Source organism: Solanum dulcamara, chromosome 12 (genome assembly GCF_947179165.1).
Source record: "Solanum dulcamara chromosome 12, daSolDulc1.2, whole genome shotgun sequence".
Taxonomy (NCBI): Eukaryota; Viridiplantae; Streptophyta; class Magnoliopsida; order Solanales; family Solanaceae; genus Solanum; species Solanum dulcamara.
In genome coordinates, this window is record NC_077248.1 from 23,073,503 (window position 1) to 23,097,065 (window position 23,563).

Consider the following 23,563-nt stretch of genomic DNA (forward strand, 5'->3'; position numbering starts at 1 on the left):
GATTAAATGCTGAGCAGAAGACACAAACAAGAGACAAATAAGTTCACGCATCAAAGCATAAAAGAAATCATGCCACAAATCCTCAACAACCAGTATTAACCTGTAAGTCAATTCAAATCGCCCCCAAAAATAAACTTCAAAAATAAAATTTTGCCAAACTCTAACTAAACAGCACAACCAACTATAGTTCAGATAACTGATTGCTCGTGATTCCCGTAGCCATTGGAGGATGCCCCATAAGCTGCTCCAGCACCATACATGGAATCTTGACTTTGTGATGCACCATACCCATAACCACCATAATTTTGCCTTCCATAATAACCCCCGTTCCATTGACTACCAGAGTCGGTTCTGAACTGCAAAAACAGAGCAAGTTGTATATATAGAAAATATTTTATGAAGCTTCACTGGGTGTCTGTTTGATTGGAAAGAAGAATGTTTTCTACAGCAAATGATTTCCATTGTTTTCTTACTTATTTTACAGTATTTGGTTGATGCATGAGCGGTTCCGCAAAATATTTTCTTGTGTGTTCAATTGGTTAGTACTCTCTCTATCATAATTTATGTGATGCACTCTACTTTTGACTGTACCAAAGATAATCATACCTTTATATATTTAGGAACAATTTAATTTTCTTATCTCAGCTTGACACCTACTTTAGAATCATCCGTTTCTAAGTAGGGCAAAGACATCTTATTTTACTCTTAATGAGATTATCTATAGCCAAACAAATATATAGCTCGACGCCTACTTTAGAATCATCCTTTTCTAAGTACGACAAAGAATTCTTAGTTTACTCTTAATGAGATTATCTATAGCCACACAAATATGTATAGTTTATTCTGGACCACAAGTTTCAAAAGTCTTCTCTTTCTTAAATTTCGTGCCCAATCAAAGTGTATCACATAAATCGGGAAGGAGAAATCCATTTTTTTTCTCTCAGAATTTTTGAGTGAGACTAGCTATTAATCAAGTCAATTGTGGTATACTGGAGGTTTTGTATTTCATAATATTGTAATTGTATTCTTCATTCTAAGAAAAAAAGGATAACCTAGAATAATAGAAGAAGGAACTTAAAAATAAAGATGAAGTTAAATGAATGAAGAGGCATAATATAGTGCGGAGGTTCTCTAGTCCAGTGGTAGCGAAAATAGTGGAGGTGTGATTGATGTTAAGAAAATGTTTCTCTTTTCTCTTGGGTTTTTTTTTTGGGAGAAAGTAACATTTGTATGTATTAACTAAAACCAGTACATGGGTATTTGAATCTAAGATCTAACAAGAGCCTAGGATCTCTATAATTGATTCAGCATCTACTCTAGGTACGTCTGTTTGTACCAGAAACAAAGAAGTCAGATACATTTATCTTCTGAAGATCACAATTTTTGCTCTCAAAACATCTAGCAGTTCACTCTCTCTCCAGATTATCCAATAGATACAGGCCGAGACAATCCTCCATGCGTCTCTGTCTGAAGCTCCCACACCTATCTCTTCCCAATAGTAGAGAAGATGGTCGATTCTGTTAGGCATAGTCCAAGCAAAACCCCTGAGGCTGATAAAAATTCTCCAAAGTTGGGCTGATAAAAATCCTCCTGCATTGTAAAAAAAACAGATGGCTGACAAAACCCCTGAGGCTAATAAAAAAATCCGCTGAAGTTGGGTTGTTATCTTGCACTGTAAAAATAGATGGTTGATTGTCTCAACCTCTTCTCTACACAAACAGCATCTGGAGCACATAGAGAACTTCCTCTTCTTAAGATTTTCTTGTGTCAGGACTGCTTCTCTTGCCAGTAGCCAAGTGAAACATGCCACCTTAAAGGGGATTTAAAATTTTTGTTTTCCAGATTTGTTTCCATGGCCATTGTGGTGTCTGCTGTCCACCTTGGTTCAAAAACTTGTATGTTGAGTTCACCTTAAACATACCTTTTCTATCTTTGTTCCACCATAGTCTATCAGCCTCATCCTTTGTCCCTTTGAACTCATCCAAAGCTCCGGAAAATTCTGTCACAGTTTCAATTTTCCAGTCATTGAAATTTCTCCTAAACGGGATGTTCCATCCTTGTTGTGTCCGACTGTCAACTAAGCTCACATGCGGGATGGTCCATCCTTCTTGTGTCCAACTATCAACTAAGCTCATACGTTGGTGCTAAAAAATTCTGTCAGTAAAGTCATTGAAATTTCTTCTAAACAGAATGTTCCATCCTTCTTGTGTCCAACTGTCAACTAAGCTCATATGTTGGGAAAAGATTCTTTAAGCTAGCACAGCCCAGCCATTTGTCCTCCCAAACAGAGGTTCCATTATCTACCCTCACAATTGTGTTATTTTTTCAGAAAAGGCCAAAGGACTCTGATAGACCTCCATAGACTTATACCATAGGATGTAGATACCTCCTCTGTCATCCTTTTGTTCTCCTCTCCATATTTCTCTTTGATTACTTTGCCCCCTATGCTTGAGGCTTTTGTGAGTGTATATCCATAACCACTTCAATCTAAGTGCCTTGCTCTGCATTTGCACATTTCATACTCATAGACCCCTTGCTTCTTTCCCCAAAGAACCTTTTTCCATTTGACCAAGTACTGCACAGTAGTCATTTTCCTTGATCCCTTTCCAAAGAAAATCTCTCCTAATCTTGTCCAACCTTTGTATCACTCCATCAGGAATGGGAAAGATAGACATCATGTAGGTTGGAAGAGTATCCAAAACAGAATTAATGAGAGTGACTCTGCCTCCAAAAGAGATGTACTCAGATTTCTATCTAGTTCGCTTCTTCTCACACTTTTCAATCACTAACTTTTCAATCATTGAGTTCCAGATGCTCATGGCCTTTGACTTGGCACCTAAAGGTACACTCAGGTACATAGTAGGCAGGGAGCCGACATCCCCTCCCAAAATTCCAATTAACTACAACATATTACGGACTTCATTGATTGGGAACAACTGCCTTTTCCTCCAACTGATATGTAGTCCAGAAATTCCTTCCAAAAGCACTAGAATTGAGCTCAGGATCAATAATTGACCTTCCTCAGCATCACAGAAGATTAAGGTATCATCAGCATACTGGAAGTGTGTGACTTCCATGTTGGCATTCTGACTTAGGTTTGGTTTGTGGCTACCTCAAAACCTCTGAAATAGTCATTATTTTTAGCCACCTTTATCCATGACTATGATAAAGAGAAGGGGAAAAAGGATCCCCTGCCTCAAACCCCTGTTTGCAGGGAAGAAACCTTCCGATGATTTATTGATAAGAGCTAAAAAACTTAGCGTGGAAATGCAGTATTTTACCCAGTGAAGCCACTTCCTTCCAAAGCCCATACATGAGAGCATTTTCAGCAAAATTTCCAATTTACATGGTCATGTACCTTCTCAATATCCAATTTGCACAAAATTCTTGCCTTCCCTTGAGTAATTCTGGAATCTACCTACCCCCTGATGTGCAATTAGGATAGCATCCATTATTTGTCTGTTTTTGATGAAAGCCATCTGCTGAACATCTACTAGCTTATCAACAACTCTTTTCAATCTTTCTGTCAGCACCTTTGATAGCAGCTTGTAGACAATACCTATGAGACTGATAGGTCTAGAGTCTCTTAGTTCCTTGGCTCCATTCTTCTTTAGAATCAAAGCAATGTATGTGGCATTGAAACTTTTCTCACTAACACCATCAGAGTGGAAGTTCTTGAAGGTTTCCATGATATCCTTTTTTACTACATCCCAACATTTGATATAGAACTCCATTGTGAAGCCATCTGGACCAGGAGCTTTGTTCATTTTGTTTGTTGCACACATCTTCAAGCATGAAAACACTTCTTGTTCCTCAAACTCCCCTTGTAGAGCTTCTTTTTCATCTTCAATGACCACTGGACAATTGATCAAGTTAATTGAAGGACTCCAACCTCTGTTTTTTGAATTTAAATTCTGATAAAAACCAGTAATTTACCCTCTTATTCTCACTAGATCCATCACATTTTCCTCTTGAATCATCAGTTGGTCAATATTGTTGCTTCTTTTGTGTGCATTAGCCACTTTATAAAATATTTGGTATTTTTGTCCCCCTCTTTCAGCAAAAGTGCCCTTGATCTTTGTCTACATGCTATCTCTTCATTTTTTAGGTGCTCCTCAAAATCCATTAGAAGAGATGCCTCCAAAGTTGCCTCTGAAGTCATGTTTATCATCACTGCATCTAGAGTGGCTAACTGGCTCAGTATTTAGACTTTTTGCACTCCCAGATTGCCCAAGCTTGTGCTGCTCCGCTCCTTCAGTTTGCCTTTTTAAGGCCTTTAATTTATACATCCCAGGATGTAATCAGGCCTCCCAGTGAAAACAAAAGATTCCCACCATCCTCTGACTCTTTCCACAAAACCCCAAGTATTTAACCAACAATTATCAAACTTGAAATAGGATTTGTTGTGAATCAGGCTCCACATTGTACTGCAATTGGATTGTGGTCTGAACACAATCTCTGCAACACAACCTGTTTAATTTTGTTGAAACTGTCATCCCACTCCCTAGATATCAGAATCGTATCAATTCTAGAAGCAACATTGTTGTTGTCTCCTTTGAACCATGTAAAGCTACGCCTTCTAATTGTAAGTCCAGAAGATCCATATCTTCAATGAAGTCCGAAAAATCTATCATTGCTGGTGTTCTCCTGCAATTTCTCTTCTCAGATGAAAATCTTGACATTAAAGTCACTACACAGTACACACTACCCATGGTCCCTCAAACAAATTTCTGACAACTACTATTTCCTCCCCTACATGTTCTCTTTCTAGTTTGCAATTTGGAGCATATACTCCTGTAATATGACAATTATAATCTTGCAACATAGCCTCAAATTTGCAGGTAAGAGTGTATGAGCCAATTTCCAGAACTTCCCCTCTCCATGATATGATGTCCCAGATCATCACAATGCCCCCTCTAGTGCCACGAGCTTGAAGACAGGCGTACTTGACCCATCTTCCACCCCATAATTCTTTTATCATATCTTTAATCTCCCCCTCTAGCTTAGATTCTTGTAAACAAACTGTCTGCATTCCAGTTGAGAATTAAGCTCTTCACAAATTTTCTTTTCTCCCACCTATTTAGGCCCCTTACATACCAGGACACGAGTTTTACTTTCATTGTAAAAACTTGTCCTCTTTTCCCCTCTCCATTTCCCCATCACTCTTGAAATTGATGTCAAAACATGAGAGCCTTTTGAGCTCCTGAACCCCTTGTATCTAGGCCTCTTGATAATGGAGTCATTCTCCATCTTTCTAGCCTGCTTGTAACTATCTATTTGCATAAGTAACTCCAGTGACTCCTCATGCCCCCGAAAATCGACCCCAAACATTTTCCCTCTCTTTTTTTTGTTGCACTAAACTTGGCCTAAGGAAAATGTTTTCCAAAGATTAGTGGAAAATCACTTCCCTGGGGGATCCAAGGAAAATCATTTTCCAGCTACAAACTAGATCTGAAATCCAAAAATATAGGTCAAATAATAATAAAGCGCATCACTCTTGAGCTCCAAATGTTTCAATTACATCATAGTGGGAAAATCCAAGAGTAAAACTAATATAAGTCGGTTACTAATATAAGTCGTTATTTTACAGAACATCCTCCAGAACCAGTGAGATTATGCAAAAGAAAACATCCAATGTCAATGTAGTCAATAAGGGAAGGTAAGACACCAAATAAATTCTAAATTCATTTGGATACACCATTAAAAAAACTGATGTATCAGGTGAATTGCTTAAAATTCCAAATCTGTTAATAATCTCTTAAAAGAATATTTATTGTTGATGCGACAGTTACTCGTTTGATTATGCACACCTGCAAACCGTATATGTTTTTTTTTATAAAGTAAGTTGTTCATTGATTGGCATCAAGGATATGTAATGGTTACAAAAAAAAAAGATATGCTAGCTCCTATACAAGATGCTATGAAAGGGTCAGGGAACTAGCCAAAAAGCAAAAAGAGAACCACCATGTTAAGGGCTAGCCTAGTGTGAGGGAGCTCACAAAATCTGAAAAAACAGTAGAACTATTTTAATATGTATCAAGTAGACCACACATGAAAGTACAGATTTATCAACTTGTCAGAATTGTTCTTCATCACCATACAAAAAGCAGAACACTAGTAGGGTTTTTCTGGGAAACATTGTTGCCTTATTTCTCATTTTGCTCAAAGCATTAAACATATGGAAACTTTTGACAGAAAACATGGAGACTCCACAAAACAAATGCTGGCACGACCTACTCAACATCTAACGAAAAAGCTTTTCTAAATACACATTTACCATTTTGGTACATACCTGCTTGTTTGCTGGATTTCGACCCCAGGAAAGACGAACCGTCTGAGTTCCAATAACTGTTCCATTTAATTTTTGTATTGCATCCTCTGCTGCACTCCTAAGGAACATAAGATGCAAGTAGGTTATGCAACATTAGCATTTGAAAGCTTCACGACTACGTCCATCCAGTGACGAAGACAGAAAATACCTCAAGAGTGTTCAAGATTTAATATATATGTATACAAAGTAATATTTGACCTTTATTCATAGTATAATTTTCTGGCGAAGGTTGTTCAACCGACCATCCCCTGCCGCCATGGAAACAGTAGTAACAACAAAAATTTGAGCATATATGTGTGTAACCTCTTTAGTTTATCAGTGAGTTCACGCAGCAAGTTCATTTTCCAACTGTTGGCTAGGTTTTGATAATATGATTAGTTGATTACCTCTGAGTGATTTCAAGTTGGTTATAAATGACATATTTTACTAGAAGGCCATTCCATAACCCAGAGAAAGAGTTCTTCTGGATTCAGAAATTATGTTTTCCTTTTGTTCAATCACGGAAGAAATCAGTATATAGAATTTTCCATTTTGAAACAATTCACATTTAGTAACCAAGATAAATTCTTCATCAATCTGTGAACCTCTAGTCCTGGTAAGATGAATGAGTCCCTACACCTTCACCTTCTTTCTCAGAAATACAGTTGCTCACTAACGGGTAAAACATCTTGTTTCATATGTTTTGATGAGTATGTTACCATGATAACTGTGGTTGCAGATTCTCAAGTAACAACAACAAACCCAGTGTAGTCCCATATAAGCGGGGTCCGGGGAGAGTATAGTGTACAAAGACCTTAGTCCTTACCCTTACCTCGAGGAGGTAGAGAGGTGTTGCAGATTCTCAAGTATCACAAATACAGCCAACCCAAACACTAATAAAAATACTACACTAGTACCAACCTAAAAGCTCCAACCATTTTCATTCATTGATAGTTAAGTCGGTTCTATCAAATCAGACCAAATAAAGGGAACTCCAAGACTTCACCAATCTGTCCCCACTATTCCTGAGTCGTGACAGTCACTTTTCCTCATTGCCTTATATACCAAACATTGTACTGAATTTCTTAATAGCAGCTATTTCATGCTAAGCAATATCACACATTACCTGTCCGAAAATTGTACAAAACCACATCCTTTTCCAGCTGGTATTTTCACAGAGACTACATTGCCAAACTGGCTAAATGACTGCCTGAGTTCTTCATCAGTAACATCAGAGTCAAGTCCTCCCACAAAAACCTACACAGTAAATCAAAAGTTTGAAAGCTAATTGAGTAACTAAGACCAATTTCCACAAGAGAGAGAAGCACCTACTGTTGTGTTTGACAAATCACCGTCAATCTGGGGAGTCTGGGTTGCAGCACCATTTGATGCATGTCCACCTGCTAATATTACAGCTGAAAAAGAGTGTCAGCAGTTCAACACCTCGAGAAGAAAATATAAGAATAAGATCCAAATATTTGATAACAAAAATAAATTGCAGGCACATAGGTAAGAAGTATCTGGCATAGTTAAACTACCAGCAGATAGTCAAAATTGTTCAGCCAGGTAAAAGACATAATGCCTCCTCCAATATTACATTGATCAGTGATCAAGTTGACTAACTTCCAGAGTGAATGGAAAAGTAAGACAGGAAAACTGACATATATGGATGATAAGTTAAAGATATAAAGTAATATCCACATAGTAGAAAAAATGATTAGAATGACCCTGTGGAAAATAGCTCATTCATTTAGAATGAGGGACTACGAACAACAGGAAATTATGGTAATTTGATTCACTATATTCGGTACAGTATATATCGGAAACAACCTCTCTACCTTACACGAGGTAGGGGTAAGGTATGCGTAAACCCCACATGTGGGATCACACTGGGTTTGTTGTATACCCAGTATAGTAAATGACTTGCAGCAAAACAGGATACAATATCTTGTACCTTGTGAAGAATATTGTTGTATTGATGATGGTTTCTTTGGAGTAGCAACACCAATACGCATAGCCCTGCTAGAACAATATATGCCATTCATTTCAGTCATGGCTCGAGACCTCTCACTTTCATCATCAAACCTAACAAAGCCATAGCCTTTTGAACGACCCGTGTTTGAATCTATTACTACTTTTGCACCTTTGACGGATGGATATCTACTGGAGAATGTGTCACGCAACATTGTATCAGTGACATCAGAGGCCAAATCTCCTACAAAAATCGATAAATCAGAACCAGCACCAGCACCAACATCTGCACGCTTTTCACCAGTGCCAAAGGCTGACCAATTTAGGCGGAATGGTTGCTCTGCATTTGGCATCATAGTGCCATTGTAGCTCTGTAGGACTTTTTCTGCTGCTTCATGAGTAATGAACTCAATGAAACCATAACGCTCTGATTGACCAGTCTGCTTATTTCGAATGACCTTCACAGAAATAACCTGCATGTTTTATGATAAGTGATCAACCAAGAAAGCTGATGCAGATCATTGCTATTAAACTACCTGATCAAACACCATAATCCATGCTTGTTTTGCCATGGCACCTAGTTCAAAAGTGGTATTTCAGGAGGAATTTTCTACTATAACTTTTTTATTATACAAGATTTCTTAAATTACCTATCAAAACAAAACTTCCTATATGAACTTGCCTCTCAGTGGTTTTCATTCTCTTAGCATATCTACAACCCATTCTACTACATGATGTAATAGAGCCTTAGGTAGCTATACACTCAAAAAAATTCCAATCAATCCCCTTTTTTTAACCCATCCTATACAAGTATAATAATAGATCCTCACTTTTCTAAGATACATAAGATACTGCTACAAAAAGCACATAACTGCAGATTCTGCATATCCCCACTAATATCTAGCATAGCATGTACATCATGTGTGAGGGACAAGTTGCACCAAAAAGCTAGCAATGCAATACAAATTTAAGACTTAAGTATGCTTCTACTTATGTATTCAAAAAAAATGTTATTTCATTCAAGCCATACTGTCCCCTAGATTGCGCATGGGATAGTGTTCCAAATATTCTGGAAATTCTTGTTGGGCCCCTTTGTTCCCCATCCAAGCAACAGGTCTACAGGGGAGCATGGTAAGGTGAACTAAGGGCTGGCTCAATGAGATTGGTGGCCTAAAGGCAAACTTTAATGAAAGGTCTTTTTTTTTACCACAAAAAATCTTATATATTTTTATTTAAAATCTATTTTTTTAGTTTTTTGAGATGTTCAGTTGTTAATAATTTCTTATAAACCATTTAATCTTTCCTCATTTCCTGAGACATTGCTGATCTTGGGTAATAGAAATTAATTCAAGAAGTCGATAACTTGATATTAAACTATTTTCTGATGCTTCAACTAACTTGTTGCAACGCATGAAACTTTAGAAAAAAGTAATTGTAGAATGTAAATAATCCCAAATTTTGCATTCAGGACAAAGGTTTAGGGGAAGATATTCTCCTTCTCCAACTTTTGTTCAAACGATTACATCAATCACAAATCTAAAATTTATCTTCTAGGTTTGTAAAATATTTTACCTTTCTACTTTGAAATATTAAATATCTTTCAAAAGAAAAACTAACCTACAATTTATTAATAGTAAAAATATGGTCCCACTATAAATGATTGTGGTGGAATGGACAAGATCCCTCTTTATCATGATTGAGCCTTGAAATAGAAAAAAATCTTTCTAGAAAGTGCTTCTCTGTGTAATGGGGCCTTACCTGACACGATTTCGGATTAATTGAGGGGTCTCAATACTAATACCAAACACCTAATGAAAAATAAAAAATGAGGCCCCAAAGCTTCGGTTTAGCGGCTTCACCCTCTAGCCAGCCTTGGGCATGCTCAAGCCAACGCATAAAATTTTAGGAAAAAGCAATTGCAGAATGTAAATGACCCCAAATTTTGCATTCATGATAAGGGTTTAAGGGAAGTTATTCTCCTCCAATTTTTGTTCAAAAGATTACATCAATCACAAACTAAAATTTATCACTAGTTTTGTAAAATATTTTACCTTTCTCTTTGAAATATTAAATATCTTTAAAAGAAGAACTAACCTATAACTTTATTACTTCAGTAATAAAACAGGGCCCTACTATAAATGGTTGTGGCGGGATGGACAGGATCCATCTTTCCATAAAGATAGGTATCAAGGTCGAGTCTTGGAATAGAAAAAAAAACTTTCTAGAAAGTGCTTTTCCGTTTAATGGGCCTTACCTGACACGACTTCGGATTAATTGAGGGGGTCTCAAAACCAATACAGAAATAATAGAAAAAAATGAGGCCCACAAAATTTTGGGGCCTAAAGCTTGCTTTAGAGGTTTCACCCTCTTGCCGGCCTTGGGCCTGCTCAAGCCAAGTATGGGCAAAAAGCACTTGGGCCTGCTCAAGCCAAGTATGGGCAAAAAGCATGCACCAAATCTAATTTGTACCTTATAGTGCAAAGAGGGGAGGCGGGCGTCCATTTAGGTTAAACAAGATAATCAACACATGCAGCTTGGATGACCTAGTTCTATGTTATTAAACCCCACATGAACACTTTCTAATCATTTTTACCAATTTGTATCCCCATTTAAAATCAGGTGTGATTTTCTATCATAAACTGGATATTAAGTTAATACAGAAAAACTACAATGAATCTAAAGGTGGTAAAATGTATGTAACTCTTCCATAATCCAATTATCATAGAAGTACCAAGGCATTCTGAGTTTACCGATAAAAATTACATGTTCAACTTTTGATTCTCCATTCAAACAGATGGCCAAAAAAGGGAGGTTGGGGAGCCGGGAATACCACATAATCCAACGAATCATTCTTTGAATCTCAGTAGTTTATATGCCCATAAAGATGGAATCTCATTTCTGGTAACGTCTTTGCTCACGATCAATGGCACATTAAATGGGTAGTTATCCAGGTTTTAGAGGTTTACTTTCTAAATTTTCAATCAACTATACCTCAGTCCAGAACTCGTCAGAATCGGCTTATGAATCCTTATTCTTTCTTCTTTATTCGAGTCCAATTCATACCACAGATAAATATGGATAAAACTACATCTCAATTCTCAATCTCAAACTAGCCAGGATCAACTTTATGAATCCTTTGTTCATTCCACTTGAAATATGCAAGTAGCTATACCTCAATCTCAAACTAATCAGCATCTAATCAGCATCGACCTTATGAATCCTCATTTCCTTCCCGAGAGCTATGAGAGAAATTACATCTCAATCTCAAGCTATTAGGGATCCACTTTATGAATCCCGCTCTATTCAGGCTAATTCATTCCAAAGAAACTTTAAATAAGCAAATGCAATAGAAAGAGCGAGAAAGTATACTTCAATCTCAAGCTAGTCGGGATCCAGTTTATGAATTCGGCTCTATTCAGTTTAATTTCATTTCAAAGAAACTCTAAATAAGGAAATGCAAGAGAAATATAGAGAGAAACAAGGAAAACCTCTCCAGCTTGAGCGAAGCAAGAATGAAGATAACTTTCATCCATCCACTGCTGAAGATCGCCAATCCAGATGGTTCTGTTATCTTCGCTTGAGTTCTGCTGAATCTGAATGTGCTGCTGTTGTTGTTGATGGTAGTAGGGCATGTATTGTTGACCATACATCATCTGTTGTTGCATTACCATTGCCGCCGCTGGTGGATACTGCTGCATCGCCATCCATTGCTGCTGATACTGCTGCATCGCCATCCACTGTTGTTGTTGCTGTTGCAACTGTTGCTGTTGATTCATATCGCCATTCATAATTCCAAGTTTACACACTTCCTCTTTCTCTCTCTTAGTATGAGGCTATGGTTTTTAGAGAGAGAAAATGAGGAAGGAGAGTAGCTAAATGGAGAGAGATACATACATACTAGAGGGAATCTAGGGTCGGTCTTCGTGCGTAACGATGTTGAAATATACACCGTTGATTCAAATTCAAGGGTTTCACAATACCCGCTGATACAGGGTGTATGGCTGGGTCCCGCCTTTGTCTCTTCAAAAACTTAACTTTGAAGTCAAACATGGATCGCGATCCTCATAGATTAAAGAGTCGTTTGGTAATAATATATATGTATTAGCTATGAAAAATTTATACATGCATTTATAAAAATACTAGTTATATAGGAATAAGTTATTCATGTATTATTTATTATATTTTTTATTCTGTATATAATAATATATAAATCAAATATCGTATTAATTTGTACATGCATGTGCCACGAGTGCTTTGTCTTCGAAAAGGAAGAATATTGTTATAAAATTTGCTATTTTAGAAATAGAATAAGCTTTGTGTCTTATTAAATGACGTGGGGCGATAAGGGGTGCTTTATCTAAACTAGGCAGGAGAACTTGGCTAACTTTCTTACTCTGATAGCATTCTAAACGGCAGGTATCTATACCCGTAGTTAGGGTTGAACAAACCGAGAAAAAATATGACTAGCGATTTGATTTGACTTGGTTTGGCATTGAAAAAAAATCCTACTATACTTGAATTGATTTGATTTTAACTTACAATCTGAAACCGAACCAACCCGACATTACATATGTAATTTTAAAATTTTATTTTATACATAAAAATATTTACTTTGATATACTTTATAAATATTTTTTATATCTTTTTCTCATAATATTTTTTTATCTTTTAACATATTATTTATTATTTGACTAAAAATTTTGAATGGTGCAAATAAGATTATAATCCATCGGATACTTCTAATTTTTCAGATCTTCCTAGAGAGGCCAGAGGATACTTCAAGATGGATAAAATGAAAATGCCTAGTTTCAGAATTAGGGATGCTAAAAGAAAGGATCCAATAATACCGTATCAGAACGTGACATCTGATCCAAATATAATTAATTTATCATTCTTTATTATTACATTCCACTTCATTAGCAATATTTTATCAAGCCTTCTTTATTTAATGCACCATTTTTGATAGGGCAATTTCAAAATTATAGATTTCACGGTCTTGGGATTTCAGACCAATCATAACAACATATCAACCATCCAAACCACAATAATTAAATGCGTAGTAAACTTCACACATTACTCAATGACTATCAATCACTACTAAGAGTCTATTTATGATATAGAATAAACCATAACCTACCTCAACCGAAGAAGCGAAGTAAAGCAAGCTAATTCACTAATGTCCTTCCTTTCTTCAATGCCTCAAACCATTTTCAATCTATCAAATATATAATATTTATAAGTAAACTACTCCGTCTACTCCGTAGACACCAATATTATTTATATATTTAACCTAGAACCAACAACAAATCCAACTCTATAATCAATTTCCTAAACCTCAAGTATAGGGTTAAATCTTAATTCCTCCAATATCATAACTTTAATGGTATTTAGGTAATACAATACACCTAATATTTAATTATCTATCTTAATACACCAAAATTTGAATTATAATGCAATAATTATGTGGAAATAAAGACCGAAGCCACGTTATACAATTGGTCGTGGTGTTACTGTACAAGAAAAATAGGTTGCAGCTTGATCCAATACCTAACGTGCAATGTACATGGGTTCAAGATTTTCCAATTGTCTTATTTCCATGAACCAACGATTACCCACTAGCTACTTTAATTAAGAAGCCAACATTATGCTTCCTACAAAGCCATTATATGTATATAAGGGCAACCCAGTGCACTAAAACGCCCGTTATACGCAGAGTCCGGGGAAGGGCCTGACCACAAGGGTCTATTGTACGCAGCCTTACCTTACATTTCTGCCAGAGGCTATTTCCAACACAGGGTCCAGGGAAGGGCCCGACCACAAGGGTCTATTATATATATTATTATATGTATATAATAATATATAATCTCTAACGATTACTTCCCTAAGTTTCATTGTTATCATTATTCAGTAAAACAAAGATTTGGGCGAGGTTGTGATGTACCTGAAGCACTCGTGTCGTGTCGGTAAGTTTTCTCTCTGTTCTTTCATTTCTTTTCTACTTAATTATGTATCAAAATTAATAAATCCTATCCTTTTCCTTTAATAATTGGTATAGAGTGTTAAATAAATTATCAACTTAGCCCACTAATTAAATTAGTTATTTAAATTTACCCCTCAACTAAATAATTATGGTTATAGAATAGTCTAAATACCCATTAAAAATTTATGGAATGGATCTTTTATAAAATAAAAAGTTCTAGTTCTCAAAACGACCTAATGAGTCATTTTCAGAATTTATTGATTTAAATAATACGATAAAAATACGTAATTGAAGAGAATCAAGCTATAATAAGTGTTTATAAAATTTATTGTGTTTTAAAGATAATAATAAAGACGGATAATCAAAAGACACAATTAATTATGTAAATGATTTATCTAATTAATTTTAAAAAATAGATTTTTTGGCCTAAAGATATTCTCATTAAAATGCTCCACTGTTCTTATAAAAAGAACGGACTATTTCAAAATTAATTTAATAGACACTTTGTGTGCTTTAAATAAATAGTTAATACATGAATGAATTGAATGAAAAACCAAAATAATGTAGAAAAGGTAAATAAAATAGTAATTGAAAAGAATTAAGAAAGGAGAAGGTAAAATTGAAATGGCTTTCCAATTCTTCATTAATATATATAATAACTTATACACAATAAATTAATAAGATTGTTATAAAATTTAATGAAATTTAATAAATAAAATAGAATATGGTTAATTCTTTAATTAAAAAAAAAGAAGAAGAAATAGAGAAAAATATCAAAAAAAAGAAGAAAAAAGAGATAAATAGCAATAATGACCTTAGAGAGGTGATATATTACCTAGTCTACATTTGACTTTAGATCATACATAAATTTGACGATTATTTTATTCATTGTCGTAAAATTAATACATTACTTTAGTACAATGACTTATTCTATTTTTTAAGATCAAACATATAAGAGAATCTAAAAATATCTAAACCTGTTAAAATATGAACTAATAATTACCTAATTTTTTCCTAAGTTAGACTTAAAAAATTTACAAGCACAAACAACTTTCAGTTACAAAAGTACTCCAAGAAAAATAAAGACATTCGTTTTGATGTTTTCTTATTCCGCAATGTGATGATAGCAACTCTTTAATAAATTAGATTCAAAATCAAAAATAGAAGTAGTATTTGTTTTAAACTATATTTTCAATTGTGATAATTTTTATTTATCAAAGTAAGCAATAAAATATAATATAATTAGAGTAAAAAGGGTATACAGGTCTATAATTATTTTAAAAATATTTTGATCATTCGACATTGTTATTCCTATTTTAATAATAACTACTTTAGTACGTGTAGGTGTTCGCGTACGTGTATATCATGCCGAAAAATAAAAAATATATTATTTTCTTTTACGTAAAGAAAATTTTAAAATTTAAATAAACAGAACATGATCCCGATCTCTCCATTTTACATGCTCTCTAAAAATCGTCCTATATTCATACAAATTACCTTGTTGACTATACAAAGATATAAATAAATAAATAAATAATTGTTACATGCAGAAATCAATTTCATGTAACATTGATCTTTGTTTTTATTTGGGCTTTTAAAGACAACCCATTTTAGTTCTCCTCATCTTTTATATTGGGTGCTTCAATTTCAGCTTTGATTTTGAATGCACCCCATCTGTTCGATAAATTGTCTAAGAGGAAAATAAGCTTGTTGGTAAGCCGACGTGAGCAGTACTCCGAAGTGAACAGTATTTTCCGGCGGCAACTAAGTTCATTTCAACTGGAATTGGTACCTCCGGTTTCCATATCTATTATTTGTTCATACACTTATAGTTACAATTTGCCGACTTTAGACCTTTGAATAATTTATTAGTTCATACGCGTTTTCGTGGCTTTAGGTAGTGATGGTAGACTAGGGTCATGTTCTCGCTCTGGGACGGGGACGGAGACGGGGACGAGGGTAAGGAGGGGCAAGTGGGTTAAAGGAGCGTCTAGACTGAGAGTAGGTTCTTGGAACATTGGACGTTAACGGAAAAATCCATAGAGCTAGTTAAGATTCTAAAGAAGAGGAAGATTAATATAGCCTGTGTCCAAGAGACCAAATGGGTAGGTTCTAAAGCTGAGGAGGTAGACGGGTATAAGCTTTGGTTCTTTGGTAGATCGAAGTATAGAAATGGGGTAGGCATTTTAGTAGACAATGATTTAAGTGATCAGGTGGTGGAGGTTAGGCGAGTCACTGATAGAATGATGTCGATTAAGGTGGTCGTTGAAGGGACCACGTTGAACATTATTAGTGCTTATGCGCCGCAAGCGGGCTTAGGCGAGGAGGATAAGAGGCATTTTTGGGAGGATTTGGACGAGTTAGTGGGAGGCATACCTCCTACGGAGAAGCTTTTCGTGGGAGGGGATTTTAATGGGCACATCGGGTCTATTTCGGGAGGGTATGATGATATGCATGGAGGTTTTAGCTTCGGGGACAGAAATGGAGGAGGAGTTTCACTTTTGGATTTCGCAGAGCTTTGGGGTTGGTGATAGCCAATTCGAGTTTTCCAAAGAAGGAGGACCACTTGGTAACCTTCCGTAGTTCGGTGGCTAAGACTCAGATAGATTTTCTACTCCTTAGGAAGAATGATAAAGGTCTGTGCAAAGACTGTAAGGTCATCCTGATCGACAACCTTACAACCCGACATAAGCTTTTGGTGATGGATTTAGGGATCAAGATGACGAGGAAGAAGAGGGTCGGGGAGGACCAACCTAGGATCAGATTGGGGAGTTTGACCACAACTAGTGCCTTGGAGATGGGAGAGAAATTGAAAGATATGGGGATCTGGTATATTAATGGGGATGCGAACAATATGTGGGATAAGACGGCTAGTTGTATTAGGATTGTAGCAAGGGAAGTGTTGAAAGTCTTGACAGGTACTCGTAGTCGGCATCGAGGGGACTGGTGGTGGAATGGAGAAGTGCAAGGGAAGGTGGAAGAAAAGAAGGTGGCATATGCGAAGTTGATAGAAAGCAAGGCTGAGGTGGAGAAGTGGACGAAGAGGGAACTTTATAATATAGCGAGGAAGGAGACGAAGTTGGTGGTTTCAACAGCAAAAACGACAGCTTTTGAATGCCTTTATGCTGAACTAGAAGAGAAAGGCGGGGATAAGAAATTGTTCAGGCTAGCTAGGGCACGGGAGAGAAGGGCACGCGATGTGGATCAAGTGAAGTGCACTAAGGACGAGCATGGAAAAGTATTGGTAGATGAGACCCTTATTAAACAGAGATGACAACGATACTTTCATAAACTCTTGAATGAAAAAGGGGACAGAGAGATTGTGTTGGGAGATTTGGAACATACAAGGAGGCGTCATGATTTTGGGTGTTGCAGGAGTATTACGGTCGAGGAGGTTAATGATGTTGTTCGTAGGTTGCGTTGGGGAAGAGCGACCAGACCTGATGAGATTTCTGGAGAATTTTGAAAGAGCACGAGCTCAGTAGGTTTGGAGTGGCTGACTAGGTTATTTAATGTCATCTTTGAGACAGCAACAATGCCCGAAGAATGGAGGTCGAGCGTAATGATTCCTCTATACAAAAATAAGGGGAATATCCAGAGCTGAAACAACTATAGAGGTATCAAGCTTCTAAGCCATACTATGAAAGTATGGGAAAGTGGTGGAGATGAGGGTCAGGAGAGGCGTGTCTATTTTAGAGAACCAGTTTGGATTTATGCCGGGACGATCAACTACAGAATCCATCCATCTTATGAGGAGACTGGTGGAGCAGTATAGGGAGAGGAAGAGGGACTTGCATATGGTATTCATCGACCTAGAAAAGGCTTACGATAAAGTCCCACGAGAGATACTATGGAAATGTCTGGAGGCTAAATATGTACCTGTGGTGTACATTAGGGTGATCAAGGACATGTATGAGGGTGCCAAAACCAGGGTAAGGACAGTAGGAGGGGATTTAGAGTACTTTTCTGTTGGGATGGAGTTGCATCAAGGATCAACTCTCAATCCATTTTTATTTGCCTTAGTGATAGATGGATTGACGCGATAAATTCAAGGTGAGGTTCCTGGTGTATGCTTTTCGCGGACGACATAGTCCTGATCGATGAGACTCGTAGTGAAGTTAACGCTAAGCTGGAGGATTGGGGACATACTTTGGAGTCTAAAGGGTTTAAGCTGAGTAGAACCAAGATAGAGTACTTAGAGTGCAAATTCAGTGAGACACCTCAAGAGGTTGGCGCAGAAGTTAGGCTTGGTGATCAGGCCATCCAAAAGAAAAATAGTTTCAAGTACCTTGGGTCTATCATGCAAGGCAGTGGGGAGATTGACGATGATGTCACACATCGTATTGGGGCAGGGTGGATGAAATGGAGGTTCGCTTTTGGTGTGCTATGTGACAAGAAGGTGCCACCACAACTTAAGGGCAAGTTCTACAAAGTGGTGGTTAGACCGGCTATGTTATATGGGGTGGAGTGTTGGTCGGTTAAGGTCTCTCAGGCATAGCTTTGATAGCTGCTTTATCTGCCTGAAGTTGACGAGATGATAATGTTGAAATAGATGTGTGGGCATACCAGGAGCGACAGGATTAGAAATGAGACTATTCGGGACAAGCTAGGAGTGACCTCAGTGGAAGACAAGATGCGGGAAATGCGACTGAGATTGTTTGGGTATGTGAAGAGGAGAGACACAGATGCCCAAATGCGGAGGTGTAAGAGGTTGGCTATGGATGGTTTCAAGAGAGGCAGGGATAGGCCGAAGAAATATTGGGAAGAGGTGATTAGACGGGACATGACGCAATTACAGCTTACCGAGGACATGACCCTAGATAGGAGGGTGTGGAGGACCCACATTAGGGTAGTAGGCTAGTACATAGTCTCGTTATTCTTCCTTATTAGTAGGCGCATTAGCGCATTATAATTTTTTGTGCTCTGATTTTTATTATTATCTATTACTTTCTGTACTTTGATTACTCTATTTTATCTGTGTCACTCTCGTTATTTTCTTTCCCATATATGCCTTATCTAACCTCTGTTATGCTTTTATTGAGCCGAGGGTCTTTCGGAAACAACTATCCTATCTTGGTAGAAGTCAGGTCTGCGTACACTTTACCCTCCCCAGATCCTACGTTGTGGGATTTCACTGGATTATTATTGTTCATAGTTCTTAAGGCAATCATCGATCCAAAGGTAATTTTAATTACCTAAATACATAACTTATTTTATTATATTTTTAATTTTTTTTTGTCATTTAAAAAAAATTATAAAAATTCATATTCTCTCCTATTCTCGGATACATCATTTTACACGATGTATCGGTCGGATACGTCACTTTACATGATGTATCAGGATGTTTTGAGATGTATCCAGATTCTATCAAATCTAAGGAATTTTTGTAATTTAAAAAAGAATAGGAATATGATGTAATTAGCTCTTAATTAACATTATGAGATTTGTGTAATCCTTCCTTAAATTTATGCTATATTTTTAAAAAATATATTATTTTTATTCACATCCCCTTATATCATATGAAGAAATTTACAAGAGATTAGTCTGCTTTTATTCTTTTGTATGTAACTTGGAGCTAGACCCCTCTTTAATTTCTTTTTGTATTCATATATCTTTACAAATAAAAATAACAGATAAATTAGATTTCACCTAACAATGAAATATAACAGAAATAAAAAGTAAAAATGTCAACAAATACAATTGTTACTTATTTCGGTATTCAAAACTTGAAGAGAGAGAAAGAGGGGGGGGGGGGGGGGGTTTGTGATGGTCATGATAAATAAATGAAAATCATAAAATTTGAATTGAAAGGTCAAATAGGAGTAATTAATATAAGAAAATAATAATTTTAGTACTATAACGAAGATAAAATGTGTATGATTAGGAATACTTCCTCTAATTGATGTATTTATTTTTTGTCCAAGTAGATTTTTATTTTTTCTCCGTAATTAAAAATTGGAGCTGCAAAATGCATCATTTGAAACACTGACTCTAATGACGCAATCCAATTTTAAATAATAATAATAATCATCATTTTAAAAAAACTAATAAATAATAATTTATCTATTATAGAATCTTTAATAAAAAATAAAAAAATCAATCAATATTTTTAAGCCATTAATTTTCTTTGTGAAGGTGAAGGCGGCGGTCATCTAAAAACGAGGTTCCGCACATTTTCTTCGTAACATGGCCAACATGTGCTTTGATTTTGGGATGACTTTTATTTTAGGTTCTTTCTAGTTGGTATAAAAGTAATATAATAAGATTATGCTAACAAAATATGATTAGTCCTTGTAATCTTGTAGGATAAGGGATCATGTGGTAGCCCAATTGGGCAAGTTGGAATGGAATCTTTTTTATTAGATTATTAGCAAATGGATAGGCAAATGCATTTCAAAATTTTGGTCATCTTTTCACACTAGTTACTCATGTCCAACCTAAAATAATTGATTCTTGTTCGGACAATTTTTATAAATTATTTATTTTGATAAAAAAAATTCGCAAAATAGTTTCCTAGAAAGTTTTTTTTTTTTGGAGAGAAGTTTATATGGCTAATTCACTTTACTTTGTTTTAGTATCTAATAAATTGATTGTGTTTGGTCCAATTATTGTTTTCCGGAAAATACTTTTGAATGACAAATTTAAAAAAGACGTACTGAGGTTCATTTTATCATTAGGAATATTTGAATAGAAATAATTTTTTTCTTTTTCAAAGATAGGCTTTAATCAAATATACATGAGTTAAACAAAAAAAAAAAAAAGGAAGAAGAGAAGAAGGATATATATTTATATTTGAGAGATATATGAGTTTTTAAATTAATAAACGATTGTTGCAAATCTAGGCTCGTTTGAACATGATTTAAAATCAAATTGATTTGAAATTATATTGATTTGTAGTTAAAATTTTGTTTGAACATGCAATGTAATTTTTAAGTTACAATTTTTCTTATAAATATGAAAACGCCATAAGTTGTGAAAAATCATTTTTTTCAATACTTATTCAATCTTATCAAATGAGCAAACCATATTTCATAAACAAGATATCGAAATTTTCTAAAGCGCAGCACTGATAAATCACATATCTCCATGTTCCTTTCGTAAATAAACATTTACGATTACAGACTTTCAAATATACATAATTTTATAAAAATTCACTAGTCAACAATAGTAGTAACTAGCTATTTTTAAATATAATCTTTTCACATAGTAATGACAATCTTTTCACGATGAGCACTTTGTTTTTTGTAAAATTTAAAATGATAATTTTTGTAAAAAAATTTACAATATAAATTTATCGATCAAGTTTTACATTACAATATAAGTGTACTAGATACGGGAGTCCGTGCTAGCACGGACCCAATATTTATTATTTTTAAAACTTAATTTAAAAGATACAGTCAGAATTTGGAGAGTCAATCAAATTTTAACATCATCTTTAAATATTTAAAGTTGTTAATTATTGTAATATAGTACTTTTTACATAATTTTCAATAATATGTATTACTCCTTCTATCACAATCAAAATTTGTATTTGACTTTTAAATGTACCTTTCACGTAACTGTAAATAATATAGTTATTTTCTCTGTCCAACTTATGTGGCACTAATAGACTTTTGAGAATCTTTGAAAATTCTTATATATCATTTAAATTTTAAATTGTTAATTATTTTGATTTAAAATACTTTTTATATCATTTCAAATAATATATGTTACCCACTCTATCCTAATTTATGTGACACTAGTAAAATTTGGTGAATCAACCAAAATTTCTATATATCTTTTAAATATTTTAAGTTTCTAATTATTGTGATTTATAGTATTTATTACGTAATTTACAAATGTATAACACATTAAATAACATAAAACAGAAAGAGTACAAAAAATTCAAAAACGCCCTCGGTTTCTATATAGTACTCTCTTCGTCTCATTTTATGTGACATCATTTGATTTAGCACTATGTTTGAGGGAAGAAAGTGAAGACTTGAGAAATTTGTGATTTAAAATAATAATTAGATATTTATGTAGTTGTAAATCATTGCATTAATGATAAAAGAAAAATTTAAAGTTAAAATTATTTTTAATTATGGGAAAATCCTTTCGGCCAAACAAATTTGACCCAAATGCTAAAAAGATCTATTCACACTATAAACTAGTTTTTTTTTGACATTTTTGTCCTTCCTCTCAAATTTGAACTTTTTTCATTAATTTATTCATCAATTATTTTCCCATACATTTTCAATGCATGGGAAAGGGACAGATTTATTGCATTATAACAAATGTTTTAAGTAGTAATACCCAAATAGGTAAGCAATGTGTTTTAGTGTCTTTTTTCAATTAATTTTATTGAAACAACTGAAATTTTGTCATAAACCACTTTGTTTTAAAAAATATGTTACAAATATGACTTTTAGCTAAGTACTTTTATTAATTATTGTATCTAAACAAATTTAAATTATTATTTTAAAATATATATATAATTTGAAATATTCAATAATGACAAACAAAATTCAAAACACTTTGGACATGATAAACATAAACACATTATAGAAATCATAAAAAAATATATAGCCTATAAGTGCCATTTTTAATTAATAGCAATTCAAAAAAGTTACACAATGTTGTAGTAGTCTTCCCCGATTTGATAACTTACGAATAATTACTTATATTTGTTATTAATATGTCATTTAATTAAATATTTTATTAATTATTATGTTTAACCAAATTTAAATTATATATTTAAATAATTTTTAAATATACTTTGATAATATTTCAATAACGATAGTTAAAATTTAAAACACTTTAAATATCATAGATATCGATACGTTATAGAAATATAATAACAAAAAAATATATAGTTCATAACTGTCGATCCTAATTAACAATAATTCAAGAGAGTCGTGCATTAATGTTCTAGTCATGTGCCCTTATATTACACCAATTTAACAACTTGCGAATCACTACTTATATTTACTATTAATATGATCTCTAATTAAATAATTTTATTAATTATTATGTAAAAATAAATTTATACTACATATTTAAATACATTTTAAATATAATTTGAGAATATTTTAATAAGAATAGTCAAAACTCAAAATATTTTACACATGATAGACATCAACACATTGTGCAAATCATAAAATTTATATAGTGGATAAGTGTCGACCCTAGTTAACAATAATTCAAAAAAGTCACACATTAACATTAGAGTCTTGTGTCCCTATGTTACGCCGATTTGATAACCTGCGAATCATTACCTATATATATGTGTGTAGTTTTATTAATTATTATGTTTAAATAAA

General features: G+C 34.6%; 1 protein-coding gene across 4 annotated transcripts; it reads right to left on the bottom strand.

The window, feature by feature from the left end:
• Positions 1-30: 30 nt before the first annotated feature.
• LOC129877536 (polyadenylate-binding protein RBP47-like) lies at positions 31-12,197 on the bottom strand. 4 transcript variants are annotated; one of them, XM_055953054.1, is made up of 6 exons: positions 11,770-12,197; positions 8,265-8,754; positions 7,643-7,725; positions 7,437-7,567; positions 6,293-6,389; positions 31-351 (listed from the first exon to the last, which is right to left on the bottom strand). In XM_055953054.1, exons 1-6 carry the CDS (start codon positions 12,067-12,069, stop codon positions 337-339), a joined length of 1,116 nt encoding a protein of 371 aa, XP_055809029.1. In that variant the 5' UTR covers positions 12,070-12,197; the 3' UTR covers positions 31-336. The 4 variants fall into 4 exon arrangements, with proteins under 4 accessions (XP_055809029.1, XP_055809028.1, XP_055809027.1 ...); XM_055953053.1 differs by having other exon boundaries at positions 31-356; positions 7,643-7,710; positions 11,770-12,195; XM_055953052.1 differs by having other exon boundaries at positions 31-356; positions 7,643-7,713; positions 11,770-12,195.
• Between the last annotated feature and the right edge of the window lie 11,366 nt (positions 12,198-23,563).

Bases quoted from the DNA above. Each gene is read 5' to 3' on its own strand.
- LOC129877536 (XM_055953051.1), bottom strand. From the start codon at position 12,069: ATGAATGGCGATATGAATCAACAGCAACAGTTGCAACAGCAACAACAA. The intron at 7,726-8,264 runs GTACAAGATATT...ACTCTTTTTCAG, and splicing joins ACAACAATATTCTTCACAAG to CTGTAATATTAGCAGGTGGA. The intron at 6,390-7,436 runs GTAATGTGTGAT...TATGTTCCTTAG, and splicing joins TTTGTACAATTTTCGGACAG to GAGTGCAGCAGAGGATGCAA.